Raw genomic sequence first — 21,643 nt, 5'->3', positions numbered from 1 at the left:
GATATCAAGTAACATATTCATAGTCATGAACAATCGCATCCAACAAACAAGCAATCCCAGACTGCAGTCACATATTGAACCTGCAACAAATTAAACAATGATTCACTGCAGTAATGCTTACAGGTAAACAAGTGAAGAGCCCTGCAGACAAACAGACACATCATAAGCACTGGACATAACTGAAGGTAGTGCATTAAAGATAATGATGCATAATGAATAAATGATGGATAACAAGATTTCTCTGTTACATAATAGATGAGTTCTTTCAAATCTTTCCAGGTTATGTGTGATTATTTGTCTCACTGGGTCAACCCGCATCACCTTTGTGTGGTGAAATGTGACGTGACACAATGTGGTAAACATTTAAAGGCATTTTTTATTAGAAAATCTTTTTTTATAAAAGCTCTATAACAAACTCATACAGTGACATTTTAAACAATGTGATAAAAATACTTCTGGTGTTATCTAATAGAAAAAAATAATCTATATAAACATATTGTTCAGTATTGCATCAGTAAGAACAAAATTCTGTCATAAAAAAGTTAAAAAGACAGGTGTTACAATCATTTGTTAGTAGACGTGATGCATTCACAGACACACACACACAGAAAATAGGCTCTCAAGGACATTTTGCAATCAAAGGGTTTTCAGATCTGACTGTGCGCTCCCACACAACGCTCAGGACAGGTGCATGCTGTGTATACGGTTGCTTGCTCACTGATATTATAAATATATAAAATATAAATATTTGGCCGTCAGTCTTCGCAACCTCCTGGGCTAAAAAATGAAGCACACACGGAAATGCCAGAAACAAATCTTTGAATGGTCACTTGAGGCTGGCTTAATGGCAAAATGATTTTGGTCTCTATAGATAATTTCACCGTGCATGACATTGGATTAGCTGTGTGCGGTTTCAGGCACTACCACGATGGCGAGGGCCAGAGCCACCCACATTGAGCTTTATTTTGGCCCTTCGTAAACCTATGGGTGACATCACAGAGAACACGTCCATGTTTTATGCAGTATATATCTTTTATCCAAGTAACCTGACGTGACAAGTCTACAATTGGAAGATAAACCTGCTTTTAACAAATGCTCTGGGACTGGCGGGTGTTATGATGGTTGTGCATAACTGACTGAAATGCAAGACCTACATTATCCCCAATGACTTAATGTTAAATGATCCTACAGACTCTAGATGACGTTGTCTATTAAGTCGCTCGGAGAACGGTTTGCAAAACGTAGCATCCTCAACAAAGTAAAGGTCTTTATATGGTTCATCATGGCAGGAAACAACTTCCTCATTCTGACTGCTTTCAGTCGCATGTTGCAGCTTACTTTGCAAATGACTTCTAAGACTTAACAAGATCCGTGTCTACAACAACAGTTATTGATCACAAATTGGCCCTTTTCCCCTTCAGGACAGTAGCCAAGCCAGCTTTAGGATTACTCTCGCTTCTGAAGCTCTGCATGTGCAATCCAGCATTTTTCCCTCATATTTCTGGACTCTCTCAAAAGTATATTTACTCTACTTTTGATCCTGGTTCAAAGCCTTGATATCCATGGATCTAATCTCTTTGTTCTTACTCTGAAACTTTCAAACGCAACTTTCTTTCCGTTTTCCTCCCATTCTTGAACCAAATGCTGGTTTCCAACACAGCGGCAGTGCTCTCTTCATTTAGTCTTCATTCGATAGAGCCATGGAACGTAATCCATGAGTGCCATCTTGGCATGCCTTCAGCGAGCTGCCTAGGTGGCTTCTGTGTTTCTGTCTCCCTGTCTGTTCCCTCATCGCCCTCAGTCGGAGTCGTCATCATCATCGTCGTCATCGTCGGAGCTTGGGCCCTCGTCCTCTGAGGAGCTTGGGTCTCCGGTGCTGGGATCTGAGATCATTCCATCTGAACTGTCAATCTCTATGGACGTCTCTGATAGGTAGAGGTGGAAGGACCTCGATGGGTGGCTGGGACAAACACGCACATAGGGGAGAGGGAGACATGCACCAAGGGGGAACAGCATAGCAGGATATGAATTCATGCATGACACATTCATTAATTATTGATATGCATGCATGCATGTGCATAAGTCACACACAATGCGGACAGGACAAAGACGAGCAGAGCACAAACACAGAAGCAGGGACAAAGGGTTAGTGTCACACAGGGTAAGGTCGTCCCAGGATGAGAGCGAAGGTTGGATCAAAATCTTTGTTTACCCATCTGCATCTGATTGGGGTTTAAATATTTCCTTCCTTTGCCAAGTTTTTCAATGACAGATTCAGTTTGAAGTCTGAATAAATCTGATGTTGTTTGTCAACTGTGCCTTCAGGGGCTTGGCATTGTAAAAACAAAAAAAAAGTAAGTTACAGCATTTCAACACAGTAACCAGATAGTTTTGATAGTAACCAGTTATGGTGCTTATTACAGAGAGATCTGAAAACCCAAGACAGACACAAAGAAGTCCCACATGCCCAGAAAAAAAAGATGTTTTAGACACAACAGCTCATTGTTGAAAACAGACATCAGCTTCTGCTTAGTAAAAATATTTGCCCCTTAGTCAATATTGCATTTAACTATATCCTTTTGAGGTTTTTTTTACATAAGTACTGTATGAAATGTCTGCTTCCAACAAGTGCTCTCCATCAGGTTTCGATTATTTGATAGCACCTTCATTATTTTTTTGTTTCATCATCAGACTAATAACACCACAAAATCTCAGAAAAGTACAGCAATATAATTTCAGTAGTGAAACAAAACAGAAATGTACACCGGCATCCTCCTGTGGGTTCAGAAGAACTACAGTAAAGTGGATCAGATAGCTGATATATACTGTAGACTGTTATGATGAGGGTTGATATAAACAGATCGCAGGGGTTTCATAATGTGTCCCATCATCTGGTAAAAAAAAAAACTAAAGTTCAATAGAGGCTAGAAAGCTGCTTGTTCATTGTTCCACAGTTTCTATTGTTTGTTGAAACAATATATCAAACATGTGGCTTGTACGTCAGTGTAATGTTGGGGTTTGAAATGTATTACTATGGAAGTAAACAGTAAGAATACACCATTGTTCGACCTCTTCATCATCAAACTTTAACTCTAAACAGGAAATGTGTTTGGAAGCCCATTTAGCTGAACAGGAAAAGACTGATAAAACAGTTGTTTCTCTCCAGAAATTAAAGGCACATGGTGATATCATAAAAGTTACACAGAAGTCTGGCTATAGTTCTACAGCTTTCTATACAAAGGCACATTCACAATGTATCTCTGGTTAATGACAGCTGCCCATCAACTAGTCCAGGATTGGGATCCAAAGACTGTGGTTGGAGAGGAAGGAGGAAGTGAAACGTCCAGTAGGAAAAGAGCCCCAGGCCCCAAGAAGGAGCGCCACATGCCCTGATTCCCAGAGTCAGATGGAGAGCGAGAGAGGAAGTGTGTGATTCTTCTGTTCCTCTCTCTATCCCCCTCTTCCTCTCACTCTGTCTTTCTCTCGGTCTTACCACGCAGTGGGGTCTTTTCTCTCTTTGCGGGGAGCCTCCTCATTCCCTTCCTGATGTCTCTGTCTCCTCTTCTTGCACCGTCTGCAGGACAAAATGATGATGAGGAGGATGACCAAAGCCGCGATACCGCCCCCGATGGCCAACGCCAGAAGGAGAAGTTCAGAGAAAGAGGCTGTGGGTGAGAAGGAAACAGATTAACGCAGACTGAGTGTGCTTGTATGATAAAGTGAAAATTCCAGCACTGCTCAGAGACATTGTGTATTTGTAACCGTATGTCTGCTGTAAGTTGCAAAAGCATAATTTTAATAAATGTAATGGTGCTGCAGGTTGACAATTTTGTCTTGCAGTGCAATCGACAGCTATACCTGATGGATTGCCATGATATTTGAAACAGATATTCTTGGTGCACAGATGATGAATCTTTATAACTGTGTCAGTTCTGGTCCTGTTGGATCTCAGTGCTGCATTTGACACTGTAGATCACAGTTTACTGCTGAACAGGTAGGAAACCTGGGCAGGACTCAGCGGGACAGTCCTAAAATGGTTCAGGTCCTACTTGGAGGTTATTTTGTGAACATTAGTAGTTATCAATCCAATCGAGTGGATATAACATGTGGAGTTTCTCAGGGGTCAGCCCTTGGACCCCTTCTGTTCAACTTATATATCCTGCCTTTGAGTCAAAGTCTGCAGAATTCTAATGTCAGCTACTAAAGTTATGCAGATGACACACAGATATATCTTGCACTATCTCCAGATGACTGCAGTCCAATAGAGTCATTATGTGACTGTTTAGAGCAAGTCAGAAATTGGATGAACCAAAATGTCCTTCAGTTAAATCAAGAAAAAACTGACATCATTGTTTTTGGCAGTAAAGAGAAGAGGGTTGCTGCCAGTAAACACCTTGAGTCACTGTCTTTAGAAACTAAAGCCCCAACTGTGAGCAATTTTAAATCCAGGTTAAAAACATTTCTCTTTTCATGTGCTTATGGCTGAGCTCTTTTTAAAAACTTTTTCTTTTCTTTTTCTCTTCTTCTTTTTTTTCTTTTCTTTTACTTTTTTATTCTTCTTTGCTCTGGCTTTTAACTGTGTTTTTTGTTTGTTTTGTTTTTATACTGTTTTTAAAAAAAAATGTCTTGTCTTTATATAAGCATATTGAGTTGCCTTGGTATGAAATGCGCTCTATAAATAACGATGCCTTGCCTTGCCTAACTCTGGTGATCTACTGACTTTTCCTCTAGTTACATTAAGTGATGTGAATTGTTGTTTTCAGTGAAACACTGGTGGATTGAATTGCCATGAGATTTTGTAGAAACATTCAGGATCCTCGGAAAATGGTGTGTTGATCTGCTAAGTTTTCCTTTATTGCCAGTAGTGGGTGTAAGTCTCCACTTATCCTGTGAAATATCTCAATATCTGCTAGATGTATTGGTTCTAAATACCCATGTTTCCATAGGATATATCCTAACGATTGATGACTGTGGTTGAAAAAAGGAACTCAATGAATAACTCTCCTGACTCTACCTTTAGCGCTGTCATCAGGTACAATTTTCAGTCCAATTCTTCAGTTTATGACAACATTTTTGCAGAACTAATGATATCCCCATTAGCCTTTTTATATGTCTGGAAAAATTGCAGTCTTTTTAATTAACATATCCCAATGCTATAATATACCTGTAAAAATCATGCCAAACAACATCCATTATAGGAATAATGTGATTCATTTAAATCCAATCAAGTTTTAAACTATTTTTCTTTGCTTCATTTAATTGGCTGTCCTCTCTTATGTGGCTTTTCAGAAAGAGTTGAAATGATGTGGATGCAGACAAAGCACTAACATATTCATGAAATGTATGTATGAAGAAATATTTTGTCTGAAAATCAAAGTGCTGACCTGTGGTGACGACACGGAGTCGAATCTCTCCAACCGCGCCGTGGACATCTGGCGGATTCTTGACCTGGCAGATATAAGTGCCGTTGTAGGTGAACTTGACCTGTTGAATGATGATGGAGGCGTCGCGGCCCATGATGTCACCTGCCCATTGAACGCGCTTCCTGAAAATGCCCTCTAAAGGAGGGTATGGTTTCTGCTGGTAGTGGAACACCTAAAAGTGGAAATTAATTGGCACATTATTTTGTTTGACTGGTTGGATTGTCACAGAAAGAAAGTCATACCAAGCTGGAGAAGGGTGGTATTTTATTATTGCAGAGAAAGAAAGACAAGACATAAACCCAGACATGCTGTATCTTTTTCTCTCTATTCTCAATATGCACACACACATAGACACACACAGGCTGACTTGGACGCTCTGTAGGGAGCCGGATGACTCATCGACTCCTCTCTCAGTTGACTGAGGGGGTGGATGCTCCCTGACACAGTGAGGGAGGTTTGAGGTCTCATCTCACTTTTTTGCAAACACGCAAACACATAGACACGCGCATGCATGCACACACACACACACACACACACACACACACACACACACACACACACACACACACACACACACACACACACACACACACACACACACACACACACACACACACACACACACACACATATACACATACACTCACCGACTCTTCTCGTCCTGGTTTGAGGGGTCTGAAACTCCAGGAGATGACAATGGAGTTGGGGTTGATGGCAGAGGAACTGTGGAATGTGCACTTCAGGCGAACATCCGTCCCGTTGACTGCCTCCACTTCCCCAGATGTGTATATACGCATCCCGCTGACCTGCAGCACAACTGCAACATACAAATATATGCACAGGATATTTCAGAGTGCAGGGCATACAGAGCAAAATCAATACACAGATAAATAGCTTGTGAAAGAAACATAAATGCATACAGTGCAACAGATGCGTAAATTTATGCCTAGGGGGTACAAACAATGTACCCAGTGACCCTACCGCTGCCCACGCAATGCTGCTGCAAGAAAACTCACTAACTCTGAGTTGTCACTATAGCTGAATTAGATGCAGTTTATGCTGAAAGATTGGTCAAAATGCTGAAAATATGAGATTAGATCGGCGGGTGAGTCGGTAAGTGAACTCCTTTCAAACATTTGCTGTATTACCTCCAAACTGATTTTAGATCAGTAGACCAAATCTGTGACATTTCATGAATAATAGCCACTTTACACTACACTACTGCAGCTGAGACAGGGCTGAAATTGAGAGTCTGCTGTATATTATATGGGTATGGACTATATCAATCTTTACAGTATGTGGTAGACCTATTAGATGGAAAATGAATGGACTGGAAGAGCAGAGAGGGATATTGGCTCTTCCACATAATGATGGATGGAGCTCCACAGAATGGAGTTAGCGCTGACATACACATACTGTACATTGCACCGGCACACACATACACCAGACAGAGACAGAGACAGAGATATGCTTGATGCTGAGTTCCTGTCTCGCATCCGATCAACATCACGTTAAGAACCAGCAGATCATTTCTTCATCTCCCCAAGACTGCAGAGTCCTTTATCCATATAGAGCCATCCTCCAACCTTATTCTTAAATAACCTGGCGAGTATGCATGTATGAGACCAAGTCTCTGCAAAAGTTTATGTGCAGGCTGTATAGTCCAAAATAACCTGGTCTATTTATAGAGTTAGCTCCATATATAATATCAGCAGCCATGTCTAGCCATTAAATTCAATGTCCATGCAAACAGCAGCACACCATCCGTCTGCAGCCACAGTGAGCTCAGGGTAGACTTCTCCTAACGTCATTAGCACACTCCATATGAGAATCAACATGCAGAACAAGCCAAACACTTGATGAGCGCTGTGACCATCAGAGACACTTTAATCTGACAGAGGAGCTGCCAATAGATCACCTGAGTGCATGTGTCATCTCAGGCCTCAGTTTTATATATGAGATCATTTGTTTTTGTTGATGCAATCAGCAAGCATCAGGGTCATTTTGTAGTCTACTCAATACTTGCAGCCATTTTACAGCACTTACTATGACTGATGATTTATGATTTAAATTTTTTTTAATGAATTAAGCTTTATTGTATTTAAAATATGGGTTAAGTGACTCGAGGCAGGGTTGCCCTATATTGAATGGCAATATCAGGCTCCAGGCATAGAAATATGAAAAGTCCAAAGCAGGCAAACTTAACTATCATTACCCCTGCACTATAATCACAGGGAGCATGATGGCAGGAGCTATAGCTCGGAAAATGTCAGAAGGGGCTTGGCTCCTTGGGCAGCGTTTTCTGTTCCTTATCAGGCTGGAGAGGGTTTCCTGTGGGCTGGGATGAGAGAGTGCGGCGTCCAGACGGCCCCCGCACAGCATTAAAAACATACAGGCTTCTCTCTCATCATTGGGCCTGCCAGCGCTCTAACAGCCTAATGTGTTTTAAATGAGCCTGATGAAACCTGGGAGGAGTGAGCAATACAGGCAGAAAACACACTTCAGACGTAAAACTACATTTGTATAGAATGAAAACAAACGTCATTGGAATGGGATTGCAGTATAGGCTTGTTTTGCTTTTTTTCTGCATCAATATCTTAAAAAATAAGGCAGGTGCATCAACTAGCATCAATAAAGAACACTTTTTATATAACAAATATATATTGATGGATGGACTTCATAGCGAACAAGCCCCCTCTGCGACATTTCTCTTGCTTCCTCATCTACCTGGCGGAGTGTATGGAAACTGTTATATATTCATTAGGCAGATAACATCAGCGCCTGCTGTATCAGTGCAGCCAGTAATAACTCCTTCCCCAGTTGGACTGCAAGTGTGTGTGTGTGTGTGCGTGCGTTTGTGTGTGTGTGTGTGTGTGCGTGTGTGTCCGTGTGTCTGTGTCAAGACAAAGCAGGTGAGTCCAAGCCACCAGGTTAAGGTCTCATATTACATATTCCATGTGAAGGCTCCCAAAGAGAAAAAGGGTGAATGGAGAAGAGGAGGAGGAGTGGGCGCAGAGAGCGAGAGAGAGAGAGAGAGAGAGAGTTGTATATTCAATTTCATATCTCCTAAAAATGAAAAAAAAAGTGCTTCATTTGAAACAAGGAATGCATGGTTTTATGTTTTGCTTATGCTATGTCAGTAGGTCATTCACTGGCCGCCTTCACAGGAGGCTAGCATTAGCTGGTAGCTGTCTTAATGGTACGTCTGCACCGCTCCCATAACAAAAACCTCAGCTCTTGGCCATGTTTGTAATGTGGTACGTTGATACTTAATATACCTCAGATACCTCATTTTGGTTCTTGAGAAACCCATGTTTTATACCAGGGGTGTCAAACTGATCCAGTAAAGGGCCGCTGTGGCTGCCGGTTTTCATTCCAACCAAGCAAAAACACACGCGGTTCAACAATTTAAATGTGTGAAGGCAGTTCAGGTGATTGAATAAGTCGAGTCAGGTGTGTTCTTACTTGGTTGGAATGAAAACCTGCAGCCACTGAGGCCCTTTACTCGATCAGTTTGACACATTTGGTATACAGTCTATGGTCCACACTTAAATATCTCAACCACTGTTGGGTGTATTCCCATGACATTTTGTAGGAGACGATCAATCAATTTAGTGAGCCCTTAACTTATTACATAGCACCATCTTCAGGTCTGTTGCCAAATACCTGCATAACTAATAACAGTCACATCGGCCTCAACTGCACTTGTGGGCCTACTTATATATTTGTATGCTAACATGCTAAGTTAAAACAGGGAAGATGGCAAAAATACAATGCAAAATGTCAACATGTTAACATTGTCATCGTGAGCATGTTAGAATGGTGACATTAGACTAAGCCCAAAGCGTGGCTGTATAACGGCCTCATAAAACCGCTAGCTGTAGACTCTCAGTCTGGCTTTTACATAGAGAAGGGGTACATAGATCAGAATTGTCTTTATTGTCGTTGTACCAGTACAACGAAATTTACAGTACAATCCCTTAAAAGTGCAGAAATAATTTAACATTAAAAGCATCAAATAGAATAGACTCTCTGTAATAACATTCATTAGTCATCAAATCAGTATACACAGCCAAACCCCTCTATTTTTTTAAATATAGTGCATGTGGATGATTAGCTGTGCAATATAGTGCACAGGCTTAATGCCTGTTAAAAAGCTGATGCTGAAATGATTAGGCTTCATACGTACATCAGGAGAGGAAGCAGGTTCTCCAGGGCATAACACCTCATTTCCAGATTTCCTCCCTTATCCAACCTATTTACAGTACATGAATTTAAATAAGCGTTGCTAATCTCCTTCCAACAGCAAAAAAGTTAAACGCTTTCAACTAGGAAACCAGAATTAAGTTTAATCAGGCCTTTTTGAAGGCAACATGGATATTAGCAGAATCACAGTTGAGACCATGCACAGTGTCTCAGTTCCAGTACTAATTTGTCCCTGTGGCTAAAAGTACGTGATCACTATTTAATCTGTCATTAGCAGGCACTAATTGATCAGGAGAATACATGCCATTACATGAATGAAGTGTAGAATTATTCCCATTTAGAGAAGAGACAAGAGATAAATAGGCAGAAATGAGAGAGTGAGCTTAAGTGATGAAAGCAGGATGATTGAGTAGATGGAGTGATTGCTGTGGGGATGAAGCAAGTGGATAACAAAATGATGGAGAATGTATTTTTCTACATAATTGCAGCCTGTAAGGAGGAGATAAGATACTAGTGTTTGTTTGCTTGTTAGTCTGTCCATTCTTCTACTCGGGCATGTCTGTCCAGTAAAAGTCGCTTAGTTGTTTATATCTGAACATCCTGCCCTGCTAGTGCTGGACCACACCCAGCATCCAGAGACAGAGAGAGAGAGCGTCCACGGCTTATTAAGATGGAGCTATGTACCCTAAAGAGGAGGGAAGGGCCAGAGTGCACACAAGTATATGAATTTATCCTAATTATGTTTCAAATATTGCAGACATTGTCTGGCCATGTTGTAGTTTTCTTGCAGAATACTTGCGGAGCAGTGTAAGACCGCCATAGGAGGTTTGATTCCATAACTACGCATTTTATCAAAAACAGTTAGAATTTTGGTGTGTGTACAGTATATCTCATATTAATTGAAATGGTTCAGAGGACTTTTAATACTGCTGAGGTCTATCAAGTTGGCACACAGGTGCTGCTGAGTCAGAACAAGAAGATCATATAAAGCATTGAAAAAAAAACTCAGTTTTCATTCAGACTTTGTCTATACTCCATATTTCCCTCATTAAAGTTATTAAATGCTGTGAAACATGTGAAAGAGATCAATTACTCTCTTGCTTGTAATTAAAAGACAATTAGAATCTTTGTGTGAATTTGCTGACACTTAGCAGCATGAATACTTCAACTACGACTAGCAACAATTAAAGACTTTCACACATGGGATTTCACCTCAGGTCGGCCTCTTATCTAACACAAACTTATGGGGAAAGTGTGTGCGTAGGTGTGTGTATTTTTGTCAATGTAAACTCCAGATGTTTCTATTTATGAACAGATTTAGCATCAAGAATAACTGGAATAGGTTGTAAAATATTACCTTCCATTGTTATGCGTGTGTGTATAGTGCGTATGCATGCATATGTTGGGTTTGGCATCTCTCAGGGGGCTCACTGCTGGCAGTCCACACACATATTCTCCATTATATGTAGGATACCGGTGTTGGCATTAGTCCATAATATCTGTAAATATGTCCAATTCATCACATGACGTGAACTTGCTGAACATTTAATGCACTTAATTCTACCTGTCATCACTACTGGGTACAATCTGCCCTGGTCCACTGGCCCGTCTGAGGGCAAATACTTTCATCTACTCTGTAAAATAATCAAACCAAGTCCACTCAAGTGTGATTAGGTTTGCTTGGCTTGGCAGTCATCCAAAGGCCGTATTAAAGCCTTCCAAAGAGGCACAAAAAACATCAAGTAGTGTTTGACCTGCCCATATAATATTTCACCAAAGTCAAAGAGTGTAGGCCGGTTTAAATCTGTTTAAATCAAAAGCTCTACTATGCTTTATATGATATGGTAAAAATGTCAAGCTGATATGTTTCTTGGAGAAGCAAGACAGAGGTTGGATTTATGTTTTATCATGGTTGTAGTACTTGAGTCAGGTCTCTGTATCAAGTTCGGTCTCAAGTCCACTTTTTTTGCATTGGACACAGTCTTGACTTGGTCCGGGCATCCTTTGAACTTGGTTTTGATTTGGACTCGACTGGACCTGGTCTTGGACTTGATTAAGTTGGTCTTGAGTACAACTCTGTGTTTTATTGTTCGTATATTAGAAACAGTATGTTTTTGCTTTTCACATTACACGAGAAAAGACCTAACCCATGTGTTTGGCGAACATATGGCTATCTCAGGTAATAAGTTTGGCTGGGGTCGTTGGTGTATAAACTTCCCCGTACCCAAAAGAGAGCAGGATAGAGCTGTTAACTATAATAACCTCTAGGACCAGCTTCCACTCAGTGGGGGAATACCAATCTTGGAACCCATCCGCTATTGGTATGTTGACGATTTAGCCTCAGGGAGCAACAGCTAATGTTTCTGTTCTGTTTTAGGTCCAGAAGACCTTTCAGCTCATCTCTATAAGCAGATACCTTTATAGCCTCTTTTTCTTTCCACACAGACTATTTGCCCAATCAATTAAAAAAAAAAAGGTCAATACTACTCAGACTAGAACGTAAACCAGAACGCTTCCAATACCAAAATCTCGTCCTGTTGGCGATATTTTCTTTCCTAGGATGGCGAAGACATGACCAGTCCTACTCTGAACAATCTTACTGCCTAGACCTAAGTAACGCAACCAACAAAGACAACGAGTACTAGATAATCAGAGGCAGAGTAGGGCATAATGTTGTCTTCCTTTGTTGGCTTTAGAATTGACGGTTAGTTTCGTCTCAATGCACATGGGAGAAATTGGCTTTCAGAGTTGGGGAAACAAAACTACTTGGACAAGTTTAGCAAAAAAGATAGTGGTAAAGCCCTGAAGGCTAAATTCTCCATGCCATCTTAATGTAGCACGAGCAGATGAACACACTGTTTAATGCATTCCTTAAGCTTTCACTTGTGTTTTTGGTTTTGGAAAGGTTAAAAAAAGGCACCACCCTTAAGCACAATCCAATCCTTGGATATGTTCAGTGTGAGAAAATAGTCCCTCTTTCTTGGATCACAACCTTTAAATCACACTTCACTCTCAACCTTTTTAGGTATACTACTAACTAACAGTCAAATAGATGTGTGTGTGATCAGATTCAAGTTTATTACTTAGCTACCATTGCCGAGGATATTTTTTCAAAACCTTTGCATTTTCAGGCCAGTCTGGGTGTTTCACACTGTAGAGAGGCATGCTTGGTATACTGAACTCTTGTCATAACTGCTCAGTAAACAACCTCTGGTATTCTACATATTTTCTTTAAATGTCTTAAAAACAATTTACTGGATGAACAAACCATGCTTGTCTTATTGCACAGTCCAAATCTTTGTCAATGTTTTCGTGTCGTCTTATAGCTTGAGGTCTTCTTGATGCAGTTGCTCATGAATATATGAACAGTAAAGGGAAAACAGGGGGGAACTGGGCTGTTTTTAGTCTAAGTATATTAATATCCATGACCGAAGAATAGATGATATTCCAACACCATGGGGATACCACACAGTTACCAATAACTGGGAACATATCTATGTTCCCGAGCTCAATATCCTCTTAATAGGACTTATTAAGGAACCACTTCAAAGGGTTTTAATGTTCTTAGCAGTGTTTTATTCCCCCAGGTCAAATGTTCAATGTATGTGTCCCTTTCTCTACCTTGTGTTCTTGACTTTAGACATTGATATCTCTGTAGTGGCTGACTGGATTTTTTTCATTCAAACTGCATTTGAAACATCCATCTCCCTTTGTTCTTTTACAATTTGAACTGTAGGCCGTGTCAGTTTCTTACAATGAAGATAATGGGAACATATAGAGAGGACCTAAAATCACTGTTTAAGAGGTGTTTCCTTTACGGTGTCAGTGTAGACACGGTCTTTCCATTGAACAAGAGGATGTTGAATCGTCTTGGACTTTAAGAGAGGAGAGGAAACACTGCAGGGAAAATCAAGCCGTTGGCAAGACTCTCTGAATCAGGAAATTGGTTTCATTACATTATTTCCTAGACGGTGTGTGTTTGTGCCTTTCCTCTCTTCATTATGGCTCAGAAACAAAGGGACCACCGGAGGAAACTTGATTCTCTGTTGCACCGGTTTTGGAGGAAACACTTAGGACAGAGCGAAACACACAGGGAGCTCAGTGGGTTACAAAGAGCCTCTTCTCTCCTTTGTGAGAGGTTTCACAAGCCCTGGTTAGTTTTCTTTTTTATTAACAAGGCCTGTCTTTCATGCAGGGCTGGACTGAGGGCTGGGAATAGCAGGTTCAGATAACAGTGTATTCGCGGATGAGGAAGACACGGGGTTGAGGAAAAGTGTAAGTGTTGAGTGGTGTAATGGGAGGGAACCCCTGAGATGGACACAACATAACATGCTGTACATTTTCTCTATGCACGTTTTCCTTTCATTCCACTCAGTCATGAACATGTAGTTGTGCCAAGACAAGCAAATACAATATACGTATGGCCAAAGGTATGTTATCACATACTTTTTTTATGCTTTTGCTCTGGGGTTGTTGTTTGGGCTGCTTAGTCCCAGTTAAAGGAAATATTTATGCTACAGCATAACATTTAATTTGTACAATACTGTGCTTATAATAACAGTTTGGGGTTGGTCTTTTCCTGTTTCACTGTGACGATGCATTAGTGCACAGAGCCAGGCTCATAAAGACACGGTTTACCTAAAAAGAACTGGATTGGAATGAACAAACCTCAACCATCCAACACCTTTGGGATGAACTTGAACGCCGACTGCATCCACAACATTAGTGACTGTTAAAGCAGTGGATTTATGCACACATTTTTTGGATTGACACGTGCAACTATCACACATAGGTGTAATATACAGGCATCCACATACTTGTACTAGCTCTCTTTCTCTTCTCTCAACACTATATTCAGTTCTTCTTCTCTGTAAATGATGTGCTTTTTTTTCTACTTTATGATTTTGAGCTCTCATATTCTGCACTTACACGCCCACAGATCACTTATCAGACTTTCCTTAGATGTTCTGTTGAGCCGGACTTTCTGCAGATGGCGCTGTTTTCTTTCATCCATGGTGACTATCCTTGCTCATGCCTATTATACTGCAAATGAAGCTGAAATATGAAATATATCAGCAGCAGAGAGATGTACCAAACACCGGTACAGGAAATCTGAAAGCTTTCATTAACTTGATTTTTGGGGAGTGCTCTTTGTTCACAAAGACACGAAAAATAACAGACATTTCTTCGTGTACTTTTAAACCTAGATGTATGAACTACACCAAACTTTAGCAAAATACAAAGGTGTGTGTTGAATACACTCTAAAGGTCAGTCCAAACACAGACCAAGCATCAATCTCTTTTTCTTTCTCCCCTCATCCTGCTTCCTCGAGGCAAATTGTAATTCATCAGGCGGTAGCGTCCAGAGGAAACACGGAGTGGGTGAGTGAGGATAAGGGTTTAATCCATCAAACCTTTTCCACTCCCACCTCACAGCTGACTCAACAACTTCTCGCTGGGATTACAAACTCCTGAGGGGGGGTACAATGCAATACAAGCATGTTGCTTTTCAACACAACCACAGGCTTCTCATGGAGGGATGGTCCAACCCTCAAAAGACAACCACATATTTACTACAAAGCTAGTCTAGCCATATGTTTAGTGTCCTGCAGTGATATGATTCAGACTGAATCCAGTCCCACTGTGACTTCCACCTCTACTTCTGAGCGGATAAAAAACGAAGCAAATGAAAATATACAAAGAGAGCTGTGCCTCAGGACTTTGCTTTCCACCTTAAAGGGTTACGACAAACCAGTTTACTTGTCACAAAGAAATACCTCCAAAGTAATTGTATAATAGCGTGTGTGGCTCTAAAGGAAGCTATTCAAAGCAAGACTATACAACTTTTGAAAGAAGGAACACATTTTTCCTCATACAAATTAAAAGTTTAATTAAAAACCAATTAAACAAACCCCTTTTTCAGTTCTATACACTAACTGCATGTCACATTTCTCAGTCATATATCACACGTGGGTCTATGTTAATCAATCCAGCTGTCATGGGCACTTAATTGCTTGCATTGCAATTGTTCTATACGCATGTAAATGTCAAAGCATATCCATGTGTAACTAGCCCACAGTGATCGGCAAAAAAAATGTGGTTGACCCTTACTCAATACTGCGCCTAAAAACGTCATGTGTAGCATTTTAGCCTCATCCCATGATAGTCATTCGTGGCAGCGCTTTAACAAAAGTTAATTTAAAGTTAAGCTAGACTACAGAATAAAAATCAAGATACCTTTACTTCTGCTGCATTCATTTGGACATGAATTCAATGAATATGTTTCTTGTGAGTGACAGTGCATTGCTAAAGGCCAAAATTTGAATAGGGCTAAAATAATGCTGAAAGTTAGCCTCCCAGTAACTTACACGTTTGTATGACTTCCCATGTAGCTACATTGAGCACTAAGCTAGCTAGAATGCACACCAAAACTGGAAAGGTGCTCTCATTTGAAATTAATTAGAGGTTTGGCGATTTACATTCAAGTGTGAGTGAACAGTGTGTCCTTCACATGCCCCACCCACAAACCCCACCCTCCTTTATCCTCCACTTGCATTGTCATTCATTTAAATTTCTGAGTACATTGTCAGATAATCAGTGAGCTAAACCGGATAAGTAGCTGCCTGTGCTACTCTTTCAATATAAAAAATGTACTAGTCAGAGTTTTACATAACAAGGGTTGGACATACCGGAATGCATACGCATATCAGATACGAAAGAAGGAAAAGGAAATTAAGGCCGAGTAACTTCCCATTCGAGGAAATTCTATCATCATGACTGCTCTGCATTTAATCACAAAGTATTTCATTATTAGGAAATTCCACTTGCTGATATTCCGTGGAAACTTTTCTACCGTAAACCTAGTGGAGGTGTTGCTTTAGCGGGAAGATCTACTTGTTTACCAAAACTCCAAACATTCTTAAGAATAAGTGACTAGCCAACAGAGTGTGTAAGAATGTGACTGCACAAACACACACCCCTGCTCACAAATATGCAGTATTTGCATTTGCACAGATTCAGATGAACATTGTATGTTTTCACACATACACTCAGACCTCAGATGAACGTGCAAACACTTTCCATTCAGTGAGAAATCTATTTCAAATCCCTGTTTACACTTGGAGCCGAGCACAGTCAGGGAGAGCCTTGCCTTCTCATTCGAAACACTTCACAGATGCACCCTAAGCCCGCTGTGTCAGGGATTGGTGTGTTTTTGCATACAAACGTGTCATTGTCAACGCTACACACCCCAAGGCAAACCCATCAAACCAACACAAAGGCCAGGCGTCCTTCTAGGTGTGTCAACACTGTACAGTACGTCAATAACCACAGCTGAGCTTTGTTATATTAACCTATTATTGTGGCGAGATTAGAGGCGCTGTGGCAGAGAGATAACTGTTATATCTCAGTAAACGAAAACAAGAGGCTGCTCCTCTAGTGCAATCCCGTCAGAAGCCTAAACAACCAGTGTAAGCGCCCAGTGTGTGTGTGTGTGTGTGTGTGTGTGTGTGTGTGTGTGTGTGTGTGTGTGTGTGTGTGTGTGTGTGTGTGTGTGTGTGTGTGTGTGTGTGTGTGTGTGTGTGTGTGTGTGTGTGTGTGTGTGTGTGTGTGTGTGTGTCCTAAACCTGTAAGTCAGGACAGGCTGGCACATGTCAGCGTGTGAGCATTTCAGACATCTGGTTGAAAAAGAAAATGTTAGAGGAAGTCAAAAGAAAAAGACGGTCTGTGTTTGGTGGAGAAATGAGAGCCTGGTACAAGTTGTTAAGACTAATCTAGTGTTTATTTCAGTGTGTTTCCTTTTCTAATTAGGAAGTCAAAGTGTGTAGCTCAGTTGTTATTTTGCATCAAAGTATTTTGAATCTAAGTGGTCGGACACAGGAAACAATGTTTAAATGTGAGCTGCCACAAAATGACGGTATCATTCACATCAAATGGATAAAAAATACCATCACAGAACAACAAAGCACGTGTGTTTTGAATGTGTCCTTTCCTTTGACTTCAAAATGAAGACTTTGACTGGAAGGTCTAGTTTATTGAAGGCTTCTGCTTAGAGTTCAAACATCCCTTTATTCCTTTTAAATATTTAAACAGCTCAAACCAAGAGTGAGTCAGTCGACACCAGCAACATTTGATTTTTAAAAGGAATCAATTGATTTACTTTTTTTGAAAAGTCAATGTGGAATGTAGCCCTCAGACAACCAGGAGCGCCAAATATCTCAGGTTAAGGAAATATAACAGTATATAACCATTTTACCTTAAATTAACAGCATTGGTGCAACATTGACTTGTAGTCGGAAGAATGGTGCCAGTGTTGTGCAAGAACTAGGGCCGGGGCGAGTGGGCAAGAGAACCGGTTCCTCTACGGACATCATGTCAGAGATAAAGAGACCAAAGAGGTCGTCGACTCGATTCAGACTGGATTTCAGTCAATAAATCAAAATAAAAGGCTGCAAGACAGACGCAGAACTGGCCGTCTAGCTGTTGGACCAGTCAGTAATATAAGCTGGCTTGCTAAGTCTTGTGTTGTTGCGCTTGCTTGATGTTTTCTATGTTAGCAGAGCTGTCGTTTTAGTAGTAGGTCCAGTTGTACATGTACAGCTCTCCATGTTTACAACAGCAGTGTACAAATGAACTACACTCTGAAACTCGCAAAAAAAGAATTCTTACTTATTGTTGCTTCAAGTGCATGTCCACTGTATTTCGATTAAAAGTACAATATCATTCTATCTTTTGGCCTTGTCTTACAAAGGGGGGACTAAAATCTAGTTTCTCTGTAACTTGGAGGTGAAATGATACACAAAGCATAAATCAATGTTTATCATGGGGCCCCTTTATCATGGGGCCCCACAACAGTTCAATCATTTTAAAAAGCATATAAACATTTTAAGGGGACATACAACACTTTAGCGACCAGCTGTTATGCTTTTATTCTGAACATTGTGGTGGTTGACTGTGCTGGGCCTTCATCTCCATGGGACTCGTAAGACACAAGAGCTTTTCACTGATCCTGCTTAGACATTGCATCTCGCACACCTCACAGATATAAGAAGAACAAATCTGGTAATGATCACATCTGTTCTAGAAAGATATTCAATCCCTGTGTTGGTGAAAAGCAAAAAAAAAAACATTGCTCCCAAAAGTATCTTGACATTAATGATGATTTATAGTATTTTCTTTTAAAAGCTCCTGCCCAACACACTTCAATGAATACACGGAGGAGTACGGTTTTTATCTATGAGCGTGATGAAGGATTTAAACCTCTGCGACATTCGCCGCGATTATATTTGAAGCTGCAGAAGGAGACAGAGATTATTCTGTTTGGCCTGTATCATATCTCCTTAAAAAAAGCAAGTCTGGAGCACTAACTGTCTTTGATCAGTGTAATGCACGTCAGAGCATCGGTAGGCTGATGGGTAAATATGTTGTTTAAATGTCATACCTGAAGGGAGAAGGAATTGGAAACAGCGAGAAATGAATCTGAGTTATTTTCCACATAATTGCAATTTTACACCATGCATATCCCATTATAATGAGATGCTGGCTTGTTTCATCACGTCACCGTTTTGCCAACACATTGAAGCCGAAGGCAATTGAAGTGACTGCAGCATAAACACATTTGAGAACTGAGCTGTAATCAGTTCCAACATGTTTTCCCCACATGCTGTTATTTGATTATCTATCCTTCTATATCCACACACAGTATATTCACCCTCCTGCTCTGCCTTTGTCAGCCTGTGACTGTTATGACTGATCAGTGGGCACATGCTCCTTGTAAACATAAGCAGCTTGCTACTATGGTGAATCCCCTACATGGTGCTTTGGCAGTGGATGGACATGTTCAATCAATATAATCCACTTAACTGGGATGGACACAGATTACTTCAAGGTTAAACAACCTGGCGTCTGCTGAATGAATTGCCACTGATATGTTCCATTAGCAGTGCCGTTACAGCATTTAGATGTGAGCAGCTATAACAACCGGATATCTATTAGTGTTTTATTTCTATAGCTGTATCTGACAAGTTGTTATGATTCCACTGACATATCCTGGGCTCCCCTTGTACGGGAAGTAGGTGGACTTATCTGCGTCCAGCGGGCCACTTAACAGTCTATGTGAACGTAAGCACGGATGCACATTAATAGGCAGGAAAGGAGACACAACACAATGCGGCCAGGATTGGATGCCGGTAAATACTGTGAAGTCGTTATGTCCCGTGCAGAAGTCGTCCCCTGGCCGCCTTTCCTCTCAGTTTTACAGCTTTTACGAGGATTCTTCAGTGACCCACACGGTGCCAAATGTGCCAAGTTATCCACTTCCAGTGACGCACGGCGGGCGCACAGAGATGTGGGTTAAGGCTCCCTGCGGAGCTTTCACTAATGGACAGACAATCAAGGTTGTCTCTTTTTATTTTTAAAGTCGATTGTTTTGAGCGTCTCTGAACGACCATCCTGTTACGTCTTAAGACCACTCTTGGGATGTGAGAAAACACTGGCATTGGAAACTTTTGGAAAAACCCAGATGGTAAAATACACGCCAAGAACATCAAGGGCCGTTTAATGTTATAACTACAGAGATAGTTTCATTGTTTTTAAGAATGTATTTATGTGTCCGCTTCTGTGTCTGAGCTGGAACAACCGAAACAATCTGTTATGACTTTAAAACACATAAAAACATCACAACATACATTTGGATACATCACACTGGACTGTAAAAACCCACATTAACTATTTCCTCGTCTTATCCACTCACCCTAAACCGGGGTCTCACCTGAAGCTGCGAGTCCAGACAGGATGGTAAAGAAATAGAGCCCTTTTACGCACATTGGATGGACGGCAGGCTGTCCGATGATCGAGAGACCAGGAGTCAGCTAACCCACTGAGACTCCGCTGACTCACAGAGACGGGAAACCCTTCCGAAAGTCTATGGATCCCCCTTTGGAGAGAGATAAAACATGAAGTTACGCAGAGCCCTGTCCTCCACCTTGTGTTTCCAAAGACGCGTCCTAACTCGCCGCTGCCCTCTTACATTTCATTTCAGCACCCTCCCACCACATTTTCGGGCGGAGTAACAAAGTCTTCTACTCTCCTCCTCGTTGCCTTTTTTATCTCTCTCTCTTTCTCACACACGTTAAACCCCAGGCCGGCAGATTCTTGATGCTCATCCAACCTGTTCTGCTGCTGCGTAAAACACATCGTGGTTTCATGCCAAAGCTGTTGCGCAAACACATCCGTATTTCATAGACGATGCATAATCTAATTATGATCTAATGTTTATGATCTGGTGTATCATGATACATTTTAACACAATTCAATATAAAGCCACGCTGTGTGATATAACACGGTAAGTGAGACATCTGAGGCACATAATGGCTCTTTATGATGTGACATATGACCTCATATTGTAGGATAAGGCCTGGTTTTGACATGTTTAATATGTTATCACCTGGATCATATTTTATCCATTGAAATGTTTTGACTTTTACCACCAAATTGAATTTAAAAAGTCAGATAATACAATCAGTTCATCAGAGAGACAGATTGGTTAAAGAGAATTTCCATTTTACCGTTTTAAAATTGTTTAATAATAAGCCAGCGGACTGGTTGTTACCGGTTTGAACCACTTGAGGGCAGAGCTGCACTCTAATGTACACCAGAAGATCACAGTGGATGCTGTGATCTCAACCTTTTGTGGTCGACATGTCAACATGTTGTATTTCATTTGGGAGTTGGGTTAACTTCACAAAGCGTATACATCTATATGGAATCCAAATAGCCCCTTTTTAAAGCCCTAATTGTGGCCAATACAGATGGTTGGCATTTTCACATAATATGAACAAATAGGCCTACATTTGCAAACACAAGTTCATGAGCTGTGTCATAAAATGATAAACTGGAAAATCAATCAATAATCAGCACAATAAGGCAGCCTTTAAAGTCATCATAAATATATTAATCATGCAAGAGGAAGAATCTTCAAAATGTTTTGGGTTTTTTTTCTTATGTGTTTCACTGTT

The 21,643-nt window shown here is 40.7% G+C and overlaps 1 protein-coding gene across 1 annotated transcript; it reads right to left on the bottom strand.

The window, feature by feature from the left end:
- Positions 1-364: 364 nt before the first annotated feature.
- Positions 365-20,617, bottom strand: LOC310947736 (myelin protein zero-like protein 2). Its single transcript, XM_083914655.1, has 5 exons — positions 20,398-20,617; positions 6,071-6,240; positions 5,385-5,595; positions 3,494-3,665; positions 365-1,960 (listed from the first exon to the last, which is right to left on the bottom strand). Exons 1-5 carry the CDS (start codon positions 20,450-20,452, stop codon positions 1,798-1,800), a joined length of 771 nt encoding a protein of 256 aa, XP_083770781.1. The 5' UTR covers positions 20,453-20,617; the 3' UTR covers positions 365-1,797.
- Positions 20,618-21,643: the final 1,026 nt, after the last annotated feature.

Source organism: Echiichthys vipera, assembly GCF_963691815.1.
Source record: "Echiichthys vipera genome assembly, chromosome: 5".
Taxonomy (NCBI): Eukaryota; Metazoa; Chordata; class Actinopteri; order Perciformes; family Trachinidae; genus Echiichthys; species Echiichthys vipera.
This window is presented reverse-complemented; position numbering and strand designations above follow the sequence as displayed.